This window comes from Sceloporus occidentalis, unplaced genomic scaffold (assembly GCF_023333645.1).
Source record: "Sceloporus occidentalis isolate IW3139 unplaced genomic scaffold, rSceOcc1.0.p SCAF_3, whole genome shotgun sequence".
NCBI classification, from domain to species: domain Eukaryota; kingdom Metazoa; phylum Chordata; class Lepidosauria; order Squamata; family Phrynosomatidae; genus Sceloporus; species Sceloporus occidentalis.
Window position 1 is genome coordinate 21,943,466 of NW_028316983.1, and position 20,215 is coordinate 21,963,680.

Below are 20,215 nucleotides of genomic sequence, written 5' to 3' on the forward strand. Positions count from 1 at the left end.
ACAACACACATACAGAATGGTTATAACAGATGCTGCTAAGATTTAACCATGTTCAAGGAGGTTAACCTTTGAATGCCTGTTTAAAGGTGACTAGTTCCTCGACAGATAATACATTCATAATAATAATAATAATAATAATAATAATAATATGATTTATTTGTATACCGCTTTTCCTACGATCAAAGCGGTTTACAGCATACATATGCATATACAAAACAAAGCAAGTAACAAAAAAACAAAACAAAAAAAAAACCTCTGCTTCTCTCCCCTCAAGATGGAGGTCGGGGGGAGGGCTCTTCAACTTGGCAGGCAGAGGCCTGTTGTTTCTTGCCTGCTTCTCTCCCCTCAAGATGGAGGTCGGAAGTGCTGTTAAAGTCTACTAGGCCAATCCTGTTTTTCCTAAACTTCCATTTTGTATTTTCTCAAATACAGCAGCCACTATGGGAACCACATTGTCTTTGGAAAAGGAACCTGAAGAGCAAGAAGCGGTTCGTGGAACAGCATATTCTCCAGTAAGTTTGAGCAGCTATCTTGATCCTGCTTTATCTTGTACATTGCTCTATATAGAAAACTAATAGTACTTAAAATGCATTTAGTAGTCTAATGCAAGTCTTGCTGAGCTGAAATATTGACTGAACTGATAAGCTAGTAGGCTGGTATGTAACTTTTGTATTTGCATTTGTGCTTTATTTGGGTATTTCACTTTGTAAACAGCATGGATTCTTCTGTATCACTAGCTTTTAAAAACCCTACTGCTTGTTCTTTGATTATTTATGTATTTATTCAACGTATTATTATTATTTTTACCTTTCTCCCAAGAATAGGACTCAAGGTGGCTTGCAAACAGCCATTAGCCATGCTGACTGGGAGAATACAGGAGCTGCCATCCAAAGCCACAGTGGTTTATGCATTGTGACATTCCCACTTAGACTACTATAATATGCTCTACTTGGATCAGTCATTGAAGATTACATAGAAGCTATAGCCATTGTAAAATGCAGCAGCAAGAATTCTGACAGTCCAAAAGTAATTCCACCAGCTACCAATAGGTTTCTGGTCTGAATTCAAGGTCCTAGCAATGACACATAAAACCCTAAAGAGCGGGGATGGAAGCAATATTCAGAAATATTTAGAAAATGGTTGGAAAATGTGTTTCCCAAGTGACAAGAATCCTGGGTTGATAAGAATGTTTATACTTTGGGGTTTCCATCAAATTTTCTCATGGTTGTTTTGCATAGAAAACATTTCCTGAAATGCTGTTTCCTGCACACAAAATGCTCCATTCTGTCCAAATAAAGCCTTGTGTGAATTTTGCAAGAATAAGTCCTGAACTGCAAATAGTCTCCAAAAACTGTGCAGTTTTTGAAGATTTTCTCACATTTTGAAGAAAATAGCTAAAATTGCTTTCTTTGAGGTGAAATTTGGAGAATTCTTTGATCTCTACAAACAGCTTGGGACTCAATACTTGATTGAATACTTCTGAAGGAGTAAAATCTGCAGAAGAAATCCTCCACTCCCTCCCCACTGTGTGAGGGCCTTCTTTGTTGTGTTGCCCTATATAGCCAAATGAATAGGAGCCCCAGCTGGAATCAATGTTTGTTTCATTCTAGCAAGTTAAAATATGGTGGTTTATTGCAGCCTTTGGAACCTGGCTTCTTCCAAAACATAGAGGAACATAGTTTTAAACAGTTTTAACCTTTTCTGCACTTTTAACCTTTTTAAATTGTTTAATAAGCAGTGTCAAATTACATTAATTCTGCAGCATGGCAGCAGCCTATGTCTAGACTGACCTGTTGTTTATTACTGCAATACACACAAAGGTCCGTGACAAAGATATTAAAAACACTAATGTTTTAAATTTCACATTCTAGATTTCTTCAGAACCTCCGGATAACCTTAAAAATGGACCTATTACAATCCAGCCTGTACAAACCGATCTCTTGGCAAATGGTGATGCAGGTATGTTCTGGTCAGGAAAGCCCACTTTGTCAATTTTTGTTATCTCGGGTGTCTGGCAACAAAAAGTTTCAGTTTTTGAAAGTTTTCAAGTTTTGTATTATTAGATCAGGAATGCTCAGCCTGTACTATAATCCAATGAATCCCTCTACATAATGGTTATCTACTTACCTTGGCTTTAGGCAATATCTTTCTTTGCACCTTTGTTTCCAAATGGGCATCCATTGTTAATAAAACTGGTTATCCCATCACCATACCCACAAGTTTTGCATTTCTGCTGCTAGTCACACACAGAACCTGCTCATTCATAAGTATAATGGTCTATCCCTAGGCACTTCACTCCATGCATCTGATGAAGCAGACTTAAGTTTGTGAAAGCTTGTGCTACCAACTTCTTTCTCTTAGTCGCAAAGATATCTTTGCATGCTGATCCAGACTAGCATGACTATGGTTCAAAATACACTGCGGAAATAATCCAGTTTGAGAACGCTTCAATTGACCTGGCTCAATGCTAGGAAATTCTGGGAGCTGTAGCTTTGTGAGCTGTAGCTGTAACCTTCTCTGTCAGGTTCCACAATAAACTATAATTTATTGTAGCACTGACCCAGGGCAGTTAAAGCGATCTAAACTGGATTGTTTCTACAGTGCGTTTTGGGTCTACCAGTATGTCTTTGAAAATATATTTGAGTGAATTGGCCACTCCTTTTGCCATAGATATCAAAACCTTCCACTAAGCATAATGGAAAGAGAATGTAGAGCAGCCCTAAATGGTTGCTATGTACATATTAATCATGTTTGTCAGATACATAGAGACACAAGGAGTATATCTTAGATTAGTTAGCTCATGTTCTAGCCCTAAAACATATACTTTTCTATTCTGGACAGTTTTTAAACTTGCCTTTTCCTACACCTATGAAAATCTGGGCCATTTATCTTTCTTATTTTACAGTTCATACAAATCATAGAAACAGATACCTGTAAATAATGCAAATTAGGGAGGCATCACATATGTGGGAATAGATAAAAGCTGCAAGCCAAGAATGAACCAGACAGCTAGAATAAATAAGCATGAGATAAAACCATGTAATACCAAACCAGCATGATTCACCACACCTCTTTAGGTAACACCTGCTTGCTGATGCAGAGCATTGCTTCTGCATGACTTTGGTTAGTCTACAAAGGTGTGTATTTATTTTAGTTCAAGGCAGGGATGTAAATATTCAACTTTTGTATCCTCACAAGTGAAGACCAATTTTTCCACAATTTTCTCCTTGCTGTAGAGAAATCTAATATTTCTGTTCAAGTCTAACCTGGCATTCATACATCCCAAGTGTTTTGGGAAGTTACTTTGCATAGAAATAAACATGAAGGCTTTGCATGAGGCTTGTGTGTTTTTCTGAAAAAACTTCTGATCATTTCCAGACAGTTATGTATATTTTTTGTACAAAATTTCAGTTATTTGAGCAGAAGATAGCAGTCTTCCAGCAAAAATGTTGCAGAAAATACAGCAATCTTGCACCAAAAATATGGCTACTTTTTGTGCAAGATTGCTAGGGGAGGTTGTGCAAGATTGTGTGTATGTGTGCGCATGCGCACATCATTGCTATTTTCTGTTGGAAAAAACAACAATCTTGCACACAAAAAAACCATGTGGCTACCTAAAAGTTATTTTTGCCCGAAGGAATGTGGAACTTTTTTTCACAAAAACTCCATGATTGTCACTCAAAGAATTCATGGGTAAAATAATTTCCTCAACCTCTTTGGAATGTGAAAATACTGAGTAAAAACAGCACAAAATTGTCCCAACTGTATAAGAAAACCTGTTTTAAGGTCAGAAAACAACTAGCAGTGAATATGCTTTCCATTTCTTGATCAGGGTAAGAAAATTCATTTGAAAAGCCATGCCTGTGTCCTATGTGGTAAATATTAATATAAATGGCTCTTAATCAGATCAATAGGTTTCCACTCAGGTTTCTGAGAGCTCAGTTCCTCAAATGGAGGCAATCTGAAGTCTTCACCAGAAACCTAAAATCAAAAAAGGCAGGAAGGAAGGGGGAAGAAGGGGGGCATTGTGTGTTTTCAAGTTATTTCCAATTTACAGTTACCCCTAAACTGAACCTCAAATTCCCATCAGCAGTAGCAATGGTAGGAGGCAATGGAATAAGTAGTTTATCAGCATCTGGAGCCCCACTCCTGCTAAAGAGAAAAAAGGCAACTTTGTCTAGGGCTTGCTTAAAATCATCAGGTTCTATCCTTGAGCCTGTCATAAACTGCTGACCTTCATTATCCCACGAAAGAAAATACAGATCAGACAAAATTTACTTAAATGTTTAATCCACTCTTTTCCTACAAAGAGATGTGCACATGACTTTGTTTTTTAAAAGAAAAAAAAAGAAGAAGAAGTCCTATCCATTGCTGGATCTAACACAGTGTTGAACACAAATCCTGCTCTGCAGAGCCTGGCTCATTTTTTTTGTTGTTGTTGCCTGAACACACTTGACTATGTTCTGTGTACAGTACCTAGGTGGAGGTCCTGTACGAAAAGCTAATATGTCAATATCATGTGTAAGTTGTGGGTGTTAGCTCAGAATGATTGATGATATTTGGTGTGGTTCTGACTCATTTAGAATTTGACTTGTTGCTCCTTCTCTCTGCACTGGGTTCTCTACCAAAAAAGAAAGATATTTGTCTGTGGTTGTATGTCTTCATCTTGTGTATTCTCTGTTATACTCTGTCATTCACAGTTAGCTTTTTTCAGGCCTGCCAAACATGTGGTTCAGTATGCTGAACCATTCCCATCATCTGCTAGGTGTTCAATAAACCTCCTTCCCACATCTGCTGAGGGACTGCAGAAAACAAAAAAAGACATTAAAAATGAGTCTCTGTCAAACAGTTGGCAGATTCCTACAAACGGGCTGGTCTAGAGCAATTTAATCAGTTCCAGGGTGCAATCTGATGCCACAGCACATGTCCAGCTGTTCAAAAATAGTTTCTCTAAAGAAATTAATGGATTTATTTTAATGGATCTCCACTGAAGGGACAAAAACATCCTCCCTTCTGTCTGTGCTAAATCAGAAATGTTTTTTGAAACAATGCTTAATGGGGTTCTCAGATCTCAGTGCTGGGCCCTGAATTTCAAGGCCTGAATCCTCTTCTTTAGCCCTCAGGACAAGGAGGAGGAGGCTCAAGGTGAAAGCCCTGGCTTGAAAAGTGTGTGTAGGTAGATTTTCCTCATTAATGAGACTTTTTATTTGAATGGCATACTTTGTGCCACTGTTGTTGTTAATTACAATCAAATCAGCTTTACCTTATGGCAACAATGTGAATGAGAGGTCTCCAAGACTACTATGGTTCATGCTTAATGCATCATTTATTTATTTAGGTATTTATACCCCACCCTTCAGCCCTAATGGCTCTCAGGGCAGCTTACAATTATTATTTTTAATCAGACAGTTCCCTGCCCTCAGGCTTACAATCCAAAACACACAACACAAAAGGAGAAGGGAATGGTGGAGGGAAAGGGGATGAGGTCATCATGTTTAATCACTCACCAGGACTTTCCTCCTGTAATGTCACAAGGAGCCATCTCTAGATACCAGGTTTTGGTTCTGAAATCTTAGAGCCTGGGGTAGTTCTGAGGCAACCACCACAATGCTGAAAAATGGTTTTGCAGCTCTTCACAGCTGATCCAATCATACTGCAAGGCAAGACACATTGATCTGATGTCTGAAATCTCATCTGAATTCCATTGTCAAAATAACAGTTTCCTTATATGGATTATTTATTTGTTTTGTGTCCGACATGGAATGGTTGGCTGATGTTCCCCTTCCTAGTAAACATTATAATGTATTACATGCCATACACAAAGAGCTTATAGAAATTATGGGGGGGGGGGGGGGTTTGGTGGACTAGAACTCTCAGAATCTCTCAGACAGCATTACCATTTCTTCAGGGTCTGGCTGGATTTTTTTCATCAGTAACTTTCCTATCTCTGATCTTACACAAAGTGTAAAGAGTAAATCCATTCTCTGTTTGTAGCCCAAAGAATACTACCCATACAAAGAAAGAGGCAGGATTTGGGGAATCCCAAGAGTGCAAAGCCAAGCCTAACAAGGAACAAACACACATGCACACACGCTCTGAAAAACTAATGAGGACTAAGCATGCTCAGTGTGTAGAATGGTGAATTACTTCTTGAAGGAAACAGAGAACAAAGGACAGTGAATGGAATGAGTGTGGATGGCTGGAACTTGGAACAGGAGACATCCGCACTGCACATATTTTGGTGGAGGTCCTAGTATTTGATGGAATCCAGGAAACCAAAAATAGATCAGTAGGCACCTGTCTGAAATTAGGCACTTTCAGACAGGTGCCTACTGATCTACTTTTGGTTCCACCTTACATATCTTACAACAGCTCCATCTTACTACATAGTTGTTGTAACAGTTCCACCTTACAACATGACTGCCATAAATAGGTGACTTTCAGAAGTGTACCTTGTGTTAAGAGGAAATTCACTCTTCCCAAACGATTCCCTGACACTGAGGAAGTACACCAGGCTTTCATATCATAGACACGTGCTTCCTCAATGATCCAGGGACAATTAAGAGACGGTAAGCCCTAGTGTGATAATCTTTTGCTTTGTATTACTTGTCTAAACTTTTAGGTGTACCAGTTTCTGACAGACTACAATTTCTGACATATTATTATTATTATTATTATTATTATTATTATTATTATTTATATAGCGCTGTACATAAAAACAACAAATATAAAAGAGTAAACCTGCCTATGGTGTACAATCTAAGAAATGATAGGATAATACAAATAAAACACATAGCAATACAGGAAATGGTTCAATAAAACGGGCAACAAAAAGAACATCAGATAGCAAGTGACAATCATGCAATGTCTGGGAACGCTTCTCTGAACAGGATGGTCTTCAGCTCTGTTTTGAAGCTGGTTAAAGAAGTGATGGCCCTTACTCGCGAGGGAAGAAGGTTCCAGGAGTGAGGGACAGCAAGTGAAAAGGGGCGAATCCAAGATGGGGCAGAGGAAATCCTGGGCTGGGACAGCAGACCTTGACTGCCAGAACAGAGGGCCCTTTTGGGAAGGTGAGGAGAAAGAAGGTCTGATAAATAAGGGGGGACAGCCCATGGAGGGCTTTAAACGTCGCCAGCAGGAGCTTGTACTGAATACAGAAAGGGAGGGGGAGCCAGTAAAGGGATGCCAACAAAGGAGAGATGTGGTCAGAGCGGTGGGCAGATGTGATAATGCGTGCAGCTGAATGCTGGACAGAAATTAAAGGACGGAGGTGAGAAAGAGGAAGCCCAGCCAGGAGGACGTTACAGTAATCAAGTTGTGAGACCACTAGGGCCTGGACCAGAATCTTGGCAGTAGAGGTGGAAAGATATGGTCGGATTTTGGCAATATTGTACAAAAAGAATCTACAAGCCTTGGCTGTAGTCTGGATCTGAGGGATACACGACAGAGAAGAATCAAAGATAAAACCAAGACTGCGGTCTTGCTGGACTGGTTGAATAGAAATGTTGCCCACAGAGACAGAAAAGGAGTGTTGAAGGGTGGACTTAGGAGGAAAGACAAGAAGCTCCGTCTTGGACATGTTGAGCTTCAAACGCCGATGGTGCATCCACTGCGAGACAGCTGTGAGACAAGACGAAACTTGCTGTTCAAGCCTTGGAGAAAGGTCAGGGGTGGAAAGATACAACTGGGTGTCATTGGCATACAGATGGTAGGAAAAACCAAAAGAGCTAATGAGTTTACCTAAGGACAGTGTGTAGAGAGAAAACAGAAGGGGACCCAGAACAGAGCCCTGGGGAACTCCAACATATAAGGGAACAGAGGATGAAGTCTGACTACCTGTGACGACTGCAAAACATCTGTCTTACAAATAAGATCTAAACCAGTCGAGAACAGAGTCTGAGAACCCAAGGTCAGAGAGTATATCAACTAGAAGGCTGTGATCAATGGTGTCAAAGGCTGCAGAAAAATCAAGAAGGATGGGAACAGAGTAAAGACCATTAGCCTTGGCCCGTAAAAGGTCATTCGAGATCTTAGTGAGAGCTGTCTCTGTAGAATGCCGTGGGCAGAAACCAGACTGAAAGGGATCGAGAATGGAGTTGGCTTCAAGAAAATCAAGACAGCGAGAATAAAGAACCCGTTCCAAGACCTTAGAAAGAAAGGGAAGAAAAGAAATCGGACGATAACTAGACAAAGAGGAGGGGTCAAGGGAAGGTTTTTTCAGAATTGGGGAAATGAGAGCATGTTTAAAGTCCGAAGGGAAGGAGACTGTAGAGAGAGAGAGATTGAAGATATGGAGAAGTGAAGGCAGAAGAGAGGGAGTTATGGAAATTAGAAGACGAGTAGGAATTGGATCAAGAGAACAAGTTGCAGGTTTGGAAGAGTTCAGAAGTGTAGAGAGTTCATCCAGAGAAGCAGGAGGAAACACAGAAATTTTTTTAGGCGAGGGCGATAGAAGATTATGAGTAGAAGAAAATTCGGGAGGGACTATATCAGAGTGAATGGTGGTAATCTTTGAGATGAAGTAATTAGCGAAGTCGTTAGGAGAGAATGATGAAGAGACAGGAGGAGAGGGAGGTTTAAGCAAAGTGTTGAAGGTGGAGAACAGACATTGCGGGTGCCTCTCATTGGCGGAGATCAATGATTTGTAATAAGTTTGTTTTGCTATAGACAGGGCGCGTGAGAAGGAGGAAAGAACAAATTTGTAATGAATAAAGTCAGCCCACTGTTTGGACTTTCTCCAAAGACGTTTGGCCACTCTAGAGCAGGACCGGAGAAACTTAATGAGGGGGGTAAGCCAGGGCTGAGGCCTAGTCCTAGAGGAAGAAGTGCGTACAGAGACAGGGGCAAAGTGGTCAAGAGTCGAGGAAAGAGTGAGGAAAGAGTTCTGCTGAGTTAGCAGAATCACCAAGATTTAGGGAAGAGAGAGATGAATCCAGGGTCTGACCAAGATGGTTAGAGTTAACATATTGAAGATCACGAAAATAGCGTTGAACAGTATGGCGAGGAGGTGGAGTATAAGTAAGAGCAAAGGAGATTAAATGATGGTCAGATAGTGGAAAGCCATGCCCACATAATGGGCAAAGGATCCCCATTATATAGACAGTTCCTCTAAACTTCTCATTGCTGTTTACTTGCATGATGATTGCAGTTGTGAGGACTTAGCAGAGGGAGGAGAGATGAAGAGATGGAACTTGCTCTTTCCAGTAAGCTCAGACAAAAGCCAACAGCTCTAGCCTCACTTATCTTGTCTTTTCTTCCCCCTTAATAACTCGTGCCATTGTGACCTCACTCTAAAGTCACTTTTATATATATATATATATATTTATTTAGGTATTTATATCCCGCCCTTCAGCCCTAATGGCTCTCAGGGCGGCTTACATTTATTATTATTTTTTAACCAGACAGTTCCCTGCCCGCAGGCTTACAATCTAAAAGACACGACACAAAAGGAGAAGGGAATGGTGAGGGGGGAGGGGATCAGGTCCAGCATTCTTCTCTCCCTCTGAGGCCTGGACCAAGGCAGATGGACCGGAGGGAGGGCTCTGCTTCTTCCAGGCAGGCCTGGTGGAGCTCACCTGCCTCTCTCTCCCAGATGGTGGCTGAAGGGAGGGCTGGTCCTCTTCGAGGAAGGCAGTTGGAGCTCGCCTGCCTCTCTCTCCCAGATGGTGGCTGAAGGGAGGGCTGGTCCTCTTCGAGGAAGGCAGTTGGAGCTCACCTGCCTCTCTCTCCCAGATGGTGGCTGAAGGGAGGGCTGGTCCTCTTCGAGGAAGGCAGTTGGAGCTCGCCTGCCTCTCTCTCCCAGATGGTGGCTGAAGGGAGGGCTGGTCCTCTTCGAGGAAGGCAGTTGGAGCTCGCCTGCCTCTCTCTCCCAGATGGTGGCTGAAGGGAGGGCTGGTCCTCTTCAAGGAAGGCAGTTGGAGCTCGCCTGCCTCTCTCTCCCAGATGGTGGCTGAAGGGAGGGCTGGTCCTCTTCGAGGAAAGCAGTTGGAGCTCACCTGCCTCTCTCTCCCAGATGGTGGCTGAAGGGAGGGCTGGTCCTCTTCGAGGAAAGCAGTTGGAGCTCGCCTGCCTCTCTCTCCCAGATGGTGGCTGAAGGGAGGGCTGGTCCTCTTCGAGGAAAGCAGTTGGAGCTCGCCTGCCTCTCTCTCCCAGATGGTGGCTGAAGGGAGGGCTGGTCCTCTTCGAGGAAGGCAGTTGGAGCTCGCCTGCCTCTCTCTCCCAGATGGTGGCTGAAGGGAGGGCTGGTCCTCTTCAAGGAAGGCAGTTGGAGCTCACCTGCCTCTCTCTCCCAGATGGTGGCTGAAGGGAGGGCTGGTCCTCTTCAAGGAAGGCAGTTGGAGCTCACCTGCCTCTCTCTCCCAGATGGTGGCTGAAGGGAGGGCTGGTCCTCTTCGAGGAAAGCAGTTGGAGCTCGCCTGCCTCTCTCTCCCAGATGGTGGCTGAAGGGAGGGCTGGTCCTCTTCGAGGAAGGCAGTTGGAGCTCGCCTGCCTCTCTCTCCCAGATGGTGGCTGAAGGGAGGGCTGGTCCTCTTCAAGGAAGGCAGTTGGAGCTCACCTGCCTCTCTCTCCCAGATGGTGGCTGAAGGGAGGGCTGGTCCTCTTCAAGGAAGGCAGTTGGAGCTCACCTGCCTCTCTCTCCCAGATGGTGGCTGAAGGGAGGGCTGGTCCTCTTCGAGGAAGGCAGTTGGAGCTCGCCTGCCTCTCTCTCCCAGATGGTGGCTGAAGGGAGGGCTGGCCACATACACCCCAGTTTTCATTCATGAAATATTGGAGGGCATGTCTGATCTTGAAGCTAAGCAGGATCAGGCTTGGTTAGTACTTGGATGAATACCAATGAATATCAGGTGCTACAGGGTCTGTTTCAGAGGAAAGAATTAGGAAAATCACCTCTGAGTATTCCTTACCCAAGAAAACTCTAAAAGGGGGTGGCCATAAATTGATAGATGACTTGAAGGAACATACACACACATGTGCATGTGCACGTGCACACACACACACACAAACAATGTGAGACACATAAGACTTTTAAACTATCTCCTGGCCAAAAATAATAATAAAAAAAGAAAATTGCTATAATTTATTTGTTTAGTAAGAGTGAAGTGTGTCTGATTCTGGGGAAAAGACTGTCAGAATGAGTGACTCATTTCAAATTCCACCTGTTTACCATTGAATGAGTGAATGTGGGTATCACAGACAAAATAAACTGTGTATCCCAGTGATTCAGTAGGTCTTTGTATAGACAAAGGATTTGTCCCATAGCACAAGAAGTGTGCAATTTCTAATTCTGTCTTTTTGTTTGTTCTTTTCCTTTATCTGGTTGATCCTATTCCTGTTTTCCCAGCACCCTGTCTGATGTTATATATTCAGTAGCATATTTAGACAAAGGGTGTAGCAAACTTGTCAGTCTGCTAAAATAACAAAAGTAAGCCAGATAGTCAGCCTACTCAAGACATTTGCAGGGCCTGGTGGAGTCCTAATGTCCACACAATCACTATCTTTCTAGGCTTTTATTAATTGTGGGCAGCAATGGCTATCTGCTTTGTTGTGTGTCCTGATTCTGCAGCTAAAAGATCCGTCCAAGTGTAATTGATGCTAGGTCAGACAAACAGACTCAGAACCATGTCTAGATCAGAAGTGGGCAAAATGTAGCCCTGAAGTCATAGGCTTCCTACAAAATTATTTCTGCAGCCCTTAAGCTCACCAGACTGCACCCTTCCTGGCCAAAAAAGCAAGGCTCAAATTCCTTAATGCAGGGGTGCAGTTTCTGAGCAGCAAAATGAAGGTATTTCACCCCTTAAATAAGAATTCTTGTCCTCCTACATGACATTCTCCTTCATTGTTATTGTGGTGTACCTTCAAATGGTTTCCAACTTACAGAGACCCCGTCACAGGATTTTCTTGGCAAGATTTGTTCAAAGGAGATCAACCATTGCCTTCCTCTGCAGCTGTGAGAAGGCAACTTGTCCATGAACACCCATTAGGTTTCCATGGCTGAGCAGGGTTTTGAACTCTGTTCTAGCTTCAGAGAAGAAGACGTTGAAAACAGTTTTCACCAAGAATGCATATATTTGTTGTGTTAGCATTCTCTTGGTAACTTTGCCCACCTTTTCCTTTGGTTGTCTAAATGATTTCTAAATGCTCAGTTGATGTGTTAAATTGCTGTAATGTTAAAAATGTGGGAATTGGAGTAAAATTTAATTGGGGAGTAAAATTCTTATATTGAGGGGCAATTCCTGTACTTCTTATATGTGGAGACAAAACCCTTGTGCCCCTGAAAGGCTTCAGAAAAAATGATTACTAATCTTTCAAAACTAGAAATAAAATTCCAGTCACTTCTGGTGTTGTCTTTGTTGTTGTTTGGCACTTTTGACAGGCCATGAGACTTTCAAAGGCATAAAATTGGATCCCAAATCTGCTGTGGTTATTCTTGGTCTAAACTCAAATACTTTGATTCCATGTCTTTTGAGAGGGGGCTACCTGTTTGGCAGTATTCGCCACTATTAATGTTACACCTTTTGATATTACTTTTTTTTTAAAAAAAAAATAACTCAGTTGCAAGAAAAAAAACCAGGAATAAATTCTGCGTGTTGAGTAAATGTCTTCACTGTGTGTTTGCCTAAATGTAGTTACTCTAAATGTAGCTTCAGAATTTTATCTGTATTTACATGTGCTACATAATTTTGTTAGCCACTAGTCACCAGTCATGGCTGTTTCACATGAGTGCTTGTTTACCATGAGAAGAAGGCAATTATGCAATCTGTGTCCATAGGATCCATGTATGTGAAAGCTGCTGTAATGTATCAAACACAGCACGTACATCCAACATACACTCTGTTGTAATTGCTACCTGTCACACAAACAATAACAGGGAAAAATTAGAAATAGTAATAAAATTGTATACAGCCAATGTGGTGTAGTGGTTGAAGCATTGGACTGTGACTCTGAAGACCAGGTCTCGAATCCTCACTCTGCCATGGAAGCCCATTGGGTGACCTTGAGCAAGTCACACTCTCTCAGCCTCCCTTTTGAACAAATCTTGCCAAGAAGACCCCATGGCTAATGCTGCCTTAGAGTCACCATAATGACTTGAAGGCACACAGCAACAGCAAATTAAAATTCTCTTCCCTTTCCAGCATCACCACACAAATGGTCAGCTAGCCAAGTGACTAAACATATATCATGGAATGTATCCTGCACCTGAAATGATGTGAAGTTTGAGGATTCCCAGGGCAAGATGTCCTCTGCACCTCCTACATGATTTCCCCAACCCACCCCCAATAAGCTTTCTCCCACAATTTTATTGTCCCTGCTACTGCTTTCCAGCATTCTTTTACTACTGACTAATCTTCCACTACTAGCATATTCACACCATGCACTTCCATAATCACTATTCCACCACCATGTCACTCGGTTTGCCACCCCATGTTTACAACATGATGGGAAAAGGTCTCTCTAGGTATCTGGAGGTCTTCCAGTGTGACTCTAAGGTCAACACCTGACAGGTATTGACCACAAAGTCATGCTGGAGCACCTCCAGATGCCTAAAGAGGCATCCTCCTTAGGCATTTTCTAGATCCTCTAGTGCAATTCTGTGGTATTCTGTGGTGGTTATCTGCATTTTCACTTACAAACAGTAAATCCAGGAATGTATCCCACACAGATAAGAGCAACCTGTTTATCATTTTTGTGTGCCCTCAAGTTGGCTATACCTTATGATGACTCTAAAATGTTTTTTTTAAAGCAAGGTTCACTCAGAGTGAGTTTACCATTGCATTCCTCTGAGGTTGAAAGAATGTGACTTGCCCAAGGGCATCCTGTGGGTTTCCATGGCTGAGCAGGGATTTGAACTCTGTTCCCCAGAATCTTAGTCCAACACTCAAGCTAGTAGACCACACTAGCAAAGGCCTTTACAAAGGATTTTGTCTTCTTTTCTAGCATGGCATGCTAACATTAAAAACCTTATAGCATGAGAAGAAAAGACAAAACGGAGTGAGAGTGCTAGCTTTCTCCATGCCTCTCTGCATGATGTTGTAGCACTTCTATTCTCCTTCCTGAGGGATACAGTCATAAAAGTGTGCCTTTTGTCAAAAGGATTTTTCCAGTGCAACAAAAAACATGCTTTTATGTATGTATCCCTTGGAAAGAGAATGGAAGTGATATACTATCATGCAGAGAGGCACAGAGAAAGCCGCTATTTCCCCATCCCATTTTGGCTTTCTTTTCTCATGTGATAAGGCTGTTTGATGCAACATGGGAATAGTTGTGGACTATTTTCTAGCATGGTTTGCTATGAATGTTTAAAAAATTATTTTTGTAGCATGGTGTGGTCACCATTAGATGCAACATCAGAATAGTTGAATCCATCCATGATTTTATTTGTATCTCGCCTCTCTCCCAGGCTTGAGGCAGCTTACAAAATGACAGAATACAATAATACATAGAGGGGCTTGACAGACGGGCAGGAAGGGGTGGTGAGACACCACCCCTTTCAGCCGCAGATTGTTGCCATGGCATCTGCATGCTGCGGCAATGATCCACTCCCTCTTGGGAGCAAAAAGAAGCTGCTGTAAGCAGCTTCCTGGAAGGAGCGCCATAATGGCGCTTATGCACCATGATGACGCCCCTTCTGGCCAATGCTGTTTCGGCACTCTGACACCCGTGTGTCATCATGGCATGCCCTTTATGGATGGGTGTGTGTCAAAATGGTGCACAGGTGGCAAAAGTAGGTCTGGGTGCATGTAACCGCTCAGCCCTATCTAGCCCTACTTTCAGGCCCAGGCCGACACAAAGTGCTGGTCTGTTTAGGGCCATATTTAATAATATACAAAATCAAGATTAAAATGTATTAAATAACCATAGAATTAAAACCAATTAAAATCTTAATTTAAAAACTATTCCTTAAGAGGTCATGAACTTTTGAAAGAAGCAAAGGATAGAGGGGTAATTAAAGGATGCTTTGCATTGAAATAGACAGGGACAAATGGATAAAGGCTAGTTCTTTGGGGAAAATTAACAAGCATACTTGTTCATTGTCAGATAAATGAATGGGGTTCTTGTTTTTTTCATTTCCACTAACTTCATTCCCACTGTTACCTGGGATCTCCCAAATATTTAATATCTTTCTTCTTGGGAAAAATATTATGTTATTTATGGTCAAAATGATCTTCCTCTTACAAACAGATCTGTTATATTTCCCTTCAGCAGTACAAAGAATAATTGTCAATTTTCAAACCATCTCTGGTTTGATATTTTAAGGAACTAGCTACCATGAACTCAAAGCACAATTTGTAGGGTTTTGTTTAAATTTCTCCAGCTTATACACTGTAAGAAAATTTCAACTTAAAATGAGTAAATGAGGAACCAGAATCAGGAAGTTAAATATCTGTTAACAGTACTGAAAGAATAAAAAGAGCAATCTATACCTTACAGAGCATGAAAAGTAATGCATCACAAATATTTTTCAAGTATTACAAATGATTTAGCAAGATCTTTTTTTTTTTACCTCTGACATCCTATGATTTAATGCTGTGCAGCATTGGTATGTCATAAAAAATTGGACCATTTTAAGGCAATCAGCGACAACATACAGTAAAATACGAAATGTACAAAACAACTGAAAAACACAAAAAAGTCATCCAAGGTTTTGAAGCTTCAGTGACTTCTTTGTCAGGCAAAGATGTTAAAATCATAGAAGAGAACAGAGGTGATGATGTTAGATGACAACATCAGCAGGCTAAGATGCTGAAAATCATAGAGGAGAAGAAAGATGATAATGGCCTGAAACACACAAGCCAAAAGCGCCGGCTTCAGGCTGATCTGGGAGTGTGGCATAAAGATGACACATGCCAATGGTGCACCATGGTTATCTGAGGCAGCCCGTTTGGGACCATGGCAGTTGCTAGCCTCAGGACCAATGGAGAGTGACCAGGGCTCTAGCAGCCAGAGGCCTCTACAAGCTGCTGATCTTCTTAACACCAATGCCTTCTCCTGTATGATTTTTAACATCATTGCCTGGTGAAGAAGCCAGTGAAGCTTTGAAATCTTATATGATGTATTTTTGCTGTTAGTTGTTCCAATAAAGGTATTACTGTTTTGTGGATATTGGATTTTGTTGTATTTTGCTGCATGGCCAACACAACTACTCCTGAATATGTTTTAGTGACAACATGGTGGCTTTTGGCAACTCCAACTCCTCATGTAAGCTGATAGGCCAAAGCTCACACTTTGTAAAGAGAATGACACGTACACACTGAGTTTGTTTCAGCACTGCAGTTTACAATCAGTCCATTACAATCAGTCCATTAAACGTGTAGGCAGCTATGATTAATAGTGCATCTTTCCTGTCCTGAGGGATAATTGCTGTTTTCTTGTTTGCACTTGTAGTGGATGCAAAAGTGATGGTTGTCCAGGATAATGTGGCTGTTTCTTCCCAGAAGACAATGGAGATCAGCTCCGTCTCTGAGGCCAATGGAAATAATCTCAGGAAGGAGGCCAAGGCTGCCCCACCAGCTGCCAAATCTCGTTTTAGCTTCTCATTTTCACGGCCCGTACCAGCACGTACTGAAGGGCAGGAGACAAATTCATCCCTTGGATCAGCTCAATTTGATGTCAGCACAGAAGCCCTCAGTGCAAACAAAGCATCAAGTGAGAACACAGGCCTTCCTGCCACAGCTGTGGCAGAGGAAGTTTCAAATAAAAACCTAAGTGAGGAATCTCTCAGTGAAATTGAACTCACAGCACCAGCCAAGGGAGAGGATGATACTTTGCCCAAGCCCAAAGAGTTAACCTTTTTTGACCGTATCTTCAAAGTGGAAAGGGGGAAAGACAAGAACAAAGTCCAAGAAGAAAGTCAAAGGGAGGATAAAGCAGAGGATCCAGGTGTACTCATCACAGCACAAGAGACATCAGGATTACAAAGTGCACCAGATAATGTCCTGCAAGGAACGGCAAGTATATAAATGGTTCCCAATTAAGTCTGCAAAGATTTTGCATGGGGCAAGATGCTGATTGCACACCATACAAATGAGAGCTCAAATCTTTCATGAGTGTGGCTGAACAGCTACTTGCTGTATGGGAGCAGTTATAGTTGCTATAGTTGTAATGTTTGTTGATGGTCAGTGACTAATTCATGCTGAAGCAAGGTAAGCTTACAGATTCAAATAATGAAGCATATCTCATTTTTTAAAAATAAAATAAATATCAAGTTTTAAAGAACAGGTTAAAAAATAAATGCTTTAGGAATAACAGATTCTACAGTACCTATGAAAATGGTTTAATATATATGTTCATTAGAGCTTTGGTTTTTAACTGCTTCCTCGTCTATGTATTGAGATATATATCTTCAGCATTTGATTATTTCTGTTTTCATTGCCTGTTCTGTAGGAATCATCCCAAAATGTCAAAAAGTTACTGTTGTATTGCTGTCATTGTTATGTGCTTTTGTGCTGACCTCTACATATGGCAATCTTATCATAGCTTTTTCTTGGCAAACTTTATTCAGAGGAGGTTTGCCAATGATTTCTTCATAAGTGGAGAGAATGTAGCCTGCCCAAAGTCACCCAGTGGGTTTACATAACTGATCAGAAATTCAAACCTTGGTCTCTTGGAGGCCTAGTCCTACACACTAGAGATTATCACACGGGGATGGAATAAGGCCGGGATTGTTCTGCCATCCTTATGCCATCTTTGACTGCGATCCCGTGAAAGGCTTTCATATTGCAACGCTATTGTCCCATCATTGAAGCGGCATTGCATTAACACAAACTCAGTGCAAAATGCCTGGCAGTGCCACTTCAATGACAGGAGAATGATGGGATCTGTGTGATATCGTTAGAAAGTGTTTCACACAATTGAGATCAATCATGTTTTCTGGATGGGGTAATATCTGGATAAGCATGTCATCATATGAAAATCTTCTTGTGATTGCGCTTTGAGAATGGGAAAAGGATGGGACAAAGGCCTTTCATTTCCTGTCTGATAATCTCCTCAAACTACTATACCAAACTGGTTTCCACCCCTCTAGCCAATATGACTATGTCAGCTGGTAGATATGGGCAACTGTGGTGGGTGCAGATTCCAATGTTTGTCCCTACAGACCCATAGCAGGCCATGCAGCCATATTTTGGCAGTAAAATAGGATCTGGAAGTGACTCAAAATATACTTTCAGTCTTGACTTCTGGGGTTTTGGATCTGCTTTAGAGGTGGGGCTCAGGTGAGTGTTAATGGGTAAAGTACTGTTCCAGCAGTGAGGGTTTTTCACTTGTTTTTGTTGTTACTGATGCTGTTGTTGTTTACTGTCCAGTTAGCTTTGAATTATTGAAACCCCATGAACGGGAATCCTTCGAGAGCTCTGGTCATTAACAGCCCTGCTCAAATCTTGCAGCCATCGTTCTCTTTACTGAGTTGATCCATATGTAATATTGTATTCTTCCTTTCCTGCTGTCTTCCACTTTACAAAGTATTAATTGTCTTTTATAATAAATCTTATGAGAGCATATTTTAATCCAGTCCTGTTGATGGTTTGTGGAGCACTAGCATACTGTTGACCCAGAAGGGACATTTGACCCACCGAGCAACACTGTCTGGACTGCAACAACTTTACTGAATATTCACTGTTTGGTAAAAAGGCTTCATTCATAAGAGGGGGGAAATTTACAGTACCCCATATTTATGGGGGTTAGGTTTCAGGAACTTCCATGGATACCTGAAGTCATGGATAACTGCTTCCTTGAATCCCTATATTGGGAGAAAGGTGGGATATAAGAAAACAACAACAACAACAACAACAATACAACTCTATTATTTTAAATGGGAGGAATGACGTCCAGACCAAGCATATTATAGAATTACATTGGAGGATCTAGAAATGTCTAGAGCTATCATTTTTCAGGGCATTTCTAGGTCCTCCAGCACTATTCTATATTTGGGGCAGACGTTGACAATAGAATTGTGCTCGATGACCTAGAAATATCTAGAGAGAATATATTTATTCGGATGTGGATAAATGAAACCATGGATACCAAATTCGTGGATATGGGGGTCATACTGTAGTTTCAAAGTTGAAAAGGATTGAGGCATTCTGCGAATGTCAAAAAGTTGTAAAGAATCTAGGCATTCTGTAAATGCCTTGGATCTGGTGTTCAAGGTTCAGCCATTGAGAAAGCCTCAGTGCTCCATGACTATAGAAACTTTCCTGCCAGATATTTGTACCTACAAAAACCTTTTTGTGGTTATGTGCAGAACATTTGTGGGTGTGAGCTTTTTAATTTCTTCATATGGAAAACTGAGTGCACTAGAGACAGCAGAAAACCCATCTCTGATCTGCAGTGTGAACTCGGCCATGTCATCACTAAATTTTATTTCTTGTTAGTAGTGTCAAAATTTCTCTTTTATGTTCAGTTTGTTAAAAGAAAAGATGAAACCTATGCTATCTCACTAGGATCCTGTTGTCTACAAAAATATTTTTTAAAAACCCTTCCTTCTGGAAATAGGGAACTACTAGGAATGCAGGTTCAAATTCTATATCCCACCATTTTTTTGTGCTTTTAAAATGCTGGGTTTTGAGAACATCACCAGTATAATCTAGTGTATTCAGGATAGGCCACTGTGGCAGATTCAAAGCCACAGTCCAACTGTATAAACAGAGACAGGAGTACATTGCAAATAAGGTTTAACCCTCTTTTTATATTAAATAAATTTTATTTTCACATTGCTGTATTCCTTCATATATAGTGTGTAGGCCAGGGGTAGGCAACCTTTATGAGCCGGGGGCTGGGTTGCTGTCCCTCAGACAACTGGGGGGTCAAAGCCGGGGGGGGGGAGCTTCCACCCTCTGGGGGCGGGGCCGCATGCCGGGAGTGGAGCTTCCACCCTCCAGGGGCGGAGCTGCATGCCAGGGGCGGAGCTTTTGGCCGAAGGGAAGGGCTTGGGCACCCGTCCCGGGCCCTTTCGGCTGAAGGGAAGGGCTTGGGCAGGCCGCCTCCTGGGCTCCTCCACGGCCCTTGCGGCCCCAGGCCTCTCTCTCCGGAGGGAGGCCTGAGGCTGCATGGGCCGAGAAGGAGCCCATGGAAGTGGCCTGCCACCTCCGCGGGCTCCCCTGCGGCCTCAGGCCTCTCTCTCCGGAGGGAGGCCTGAGGCCGCATGGGCCGAGAAGGAGCCCGTGGAAGCGGCCTGCCGCCTCCGCGGGCTCCCCTGCGGCCCCAGGCCTCTCTCTCC

General features: G+C 42.2%; 1 protein-coding gene across 4 annotated transcripts in view; it reads left to right on the top strand.

The window, feature by feature from the left end:
* The first annotated feature begins 339 nt into the window (after positions 1 to 339).
* The window catches only part of BCAS1 (brain enriched myelin associated protein 1), a 69,014-nt gene continuing 49,138 nt past the window's right edge, over positions 340 to 20,215 (top strand). For all 4 annotated transcript variants that reach the window (XM_089513798.1, XM_089513799.1, XM_089513801.1 and 1 more), the window contains exons 1-3: positions 340 to 512; positions 1,872 to 1,959; positions 16,384 to 16,946. In XM_089513798.1, coding sequence (XP_089369924.1) covers positions 441 to 512; positions 1,872 to 1,959; positions 16,384 to 16,946 — 723 coding nt within the window. In that variant the 5' untranslated portion in view covers positions 340 to 440. The remainder of the gene's footprint in view (positions 513 to 1,871; positions 1,960 to 16,383; positions 16,947 to 20,215) is intronic.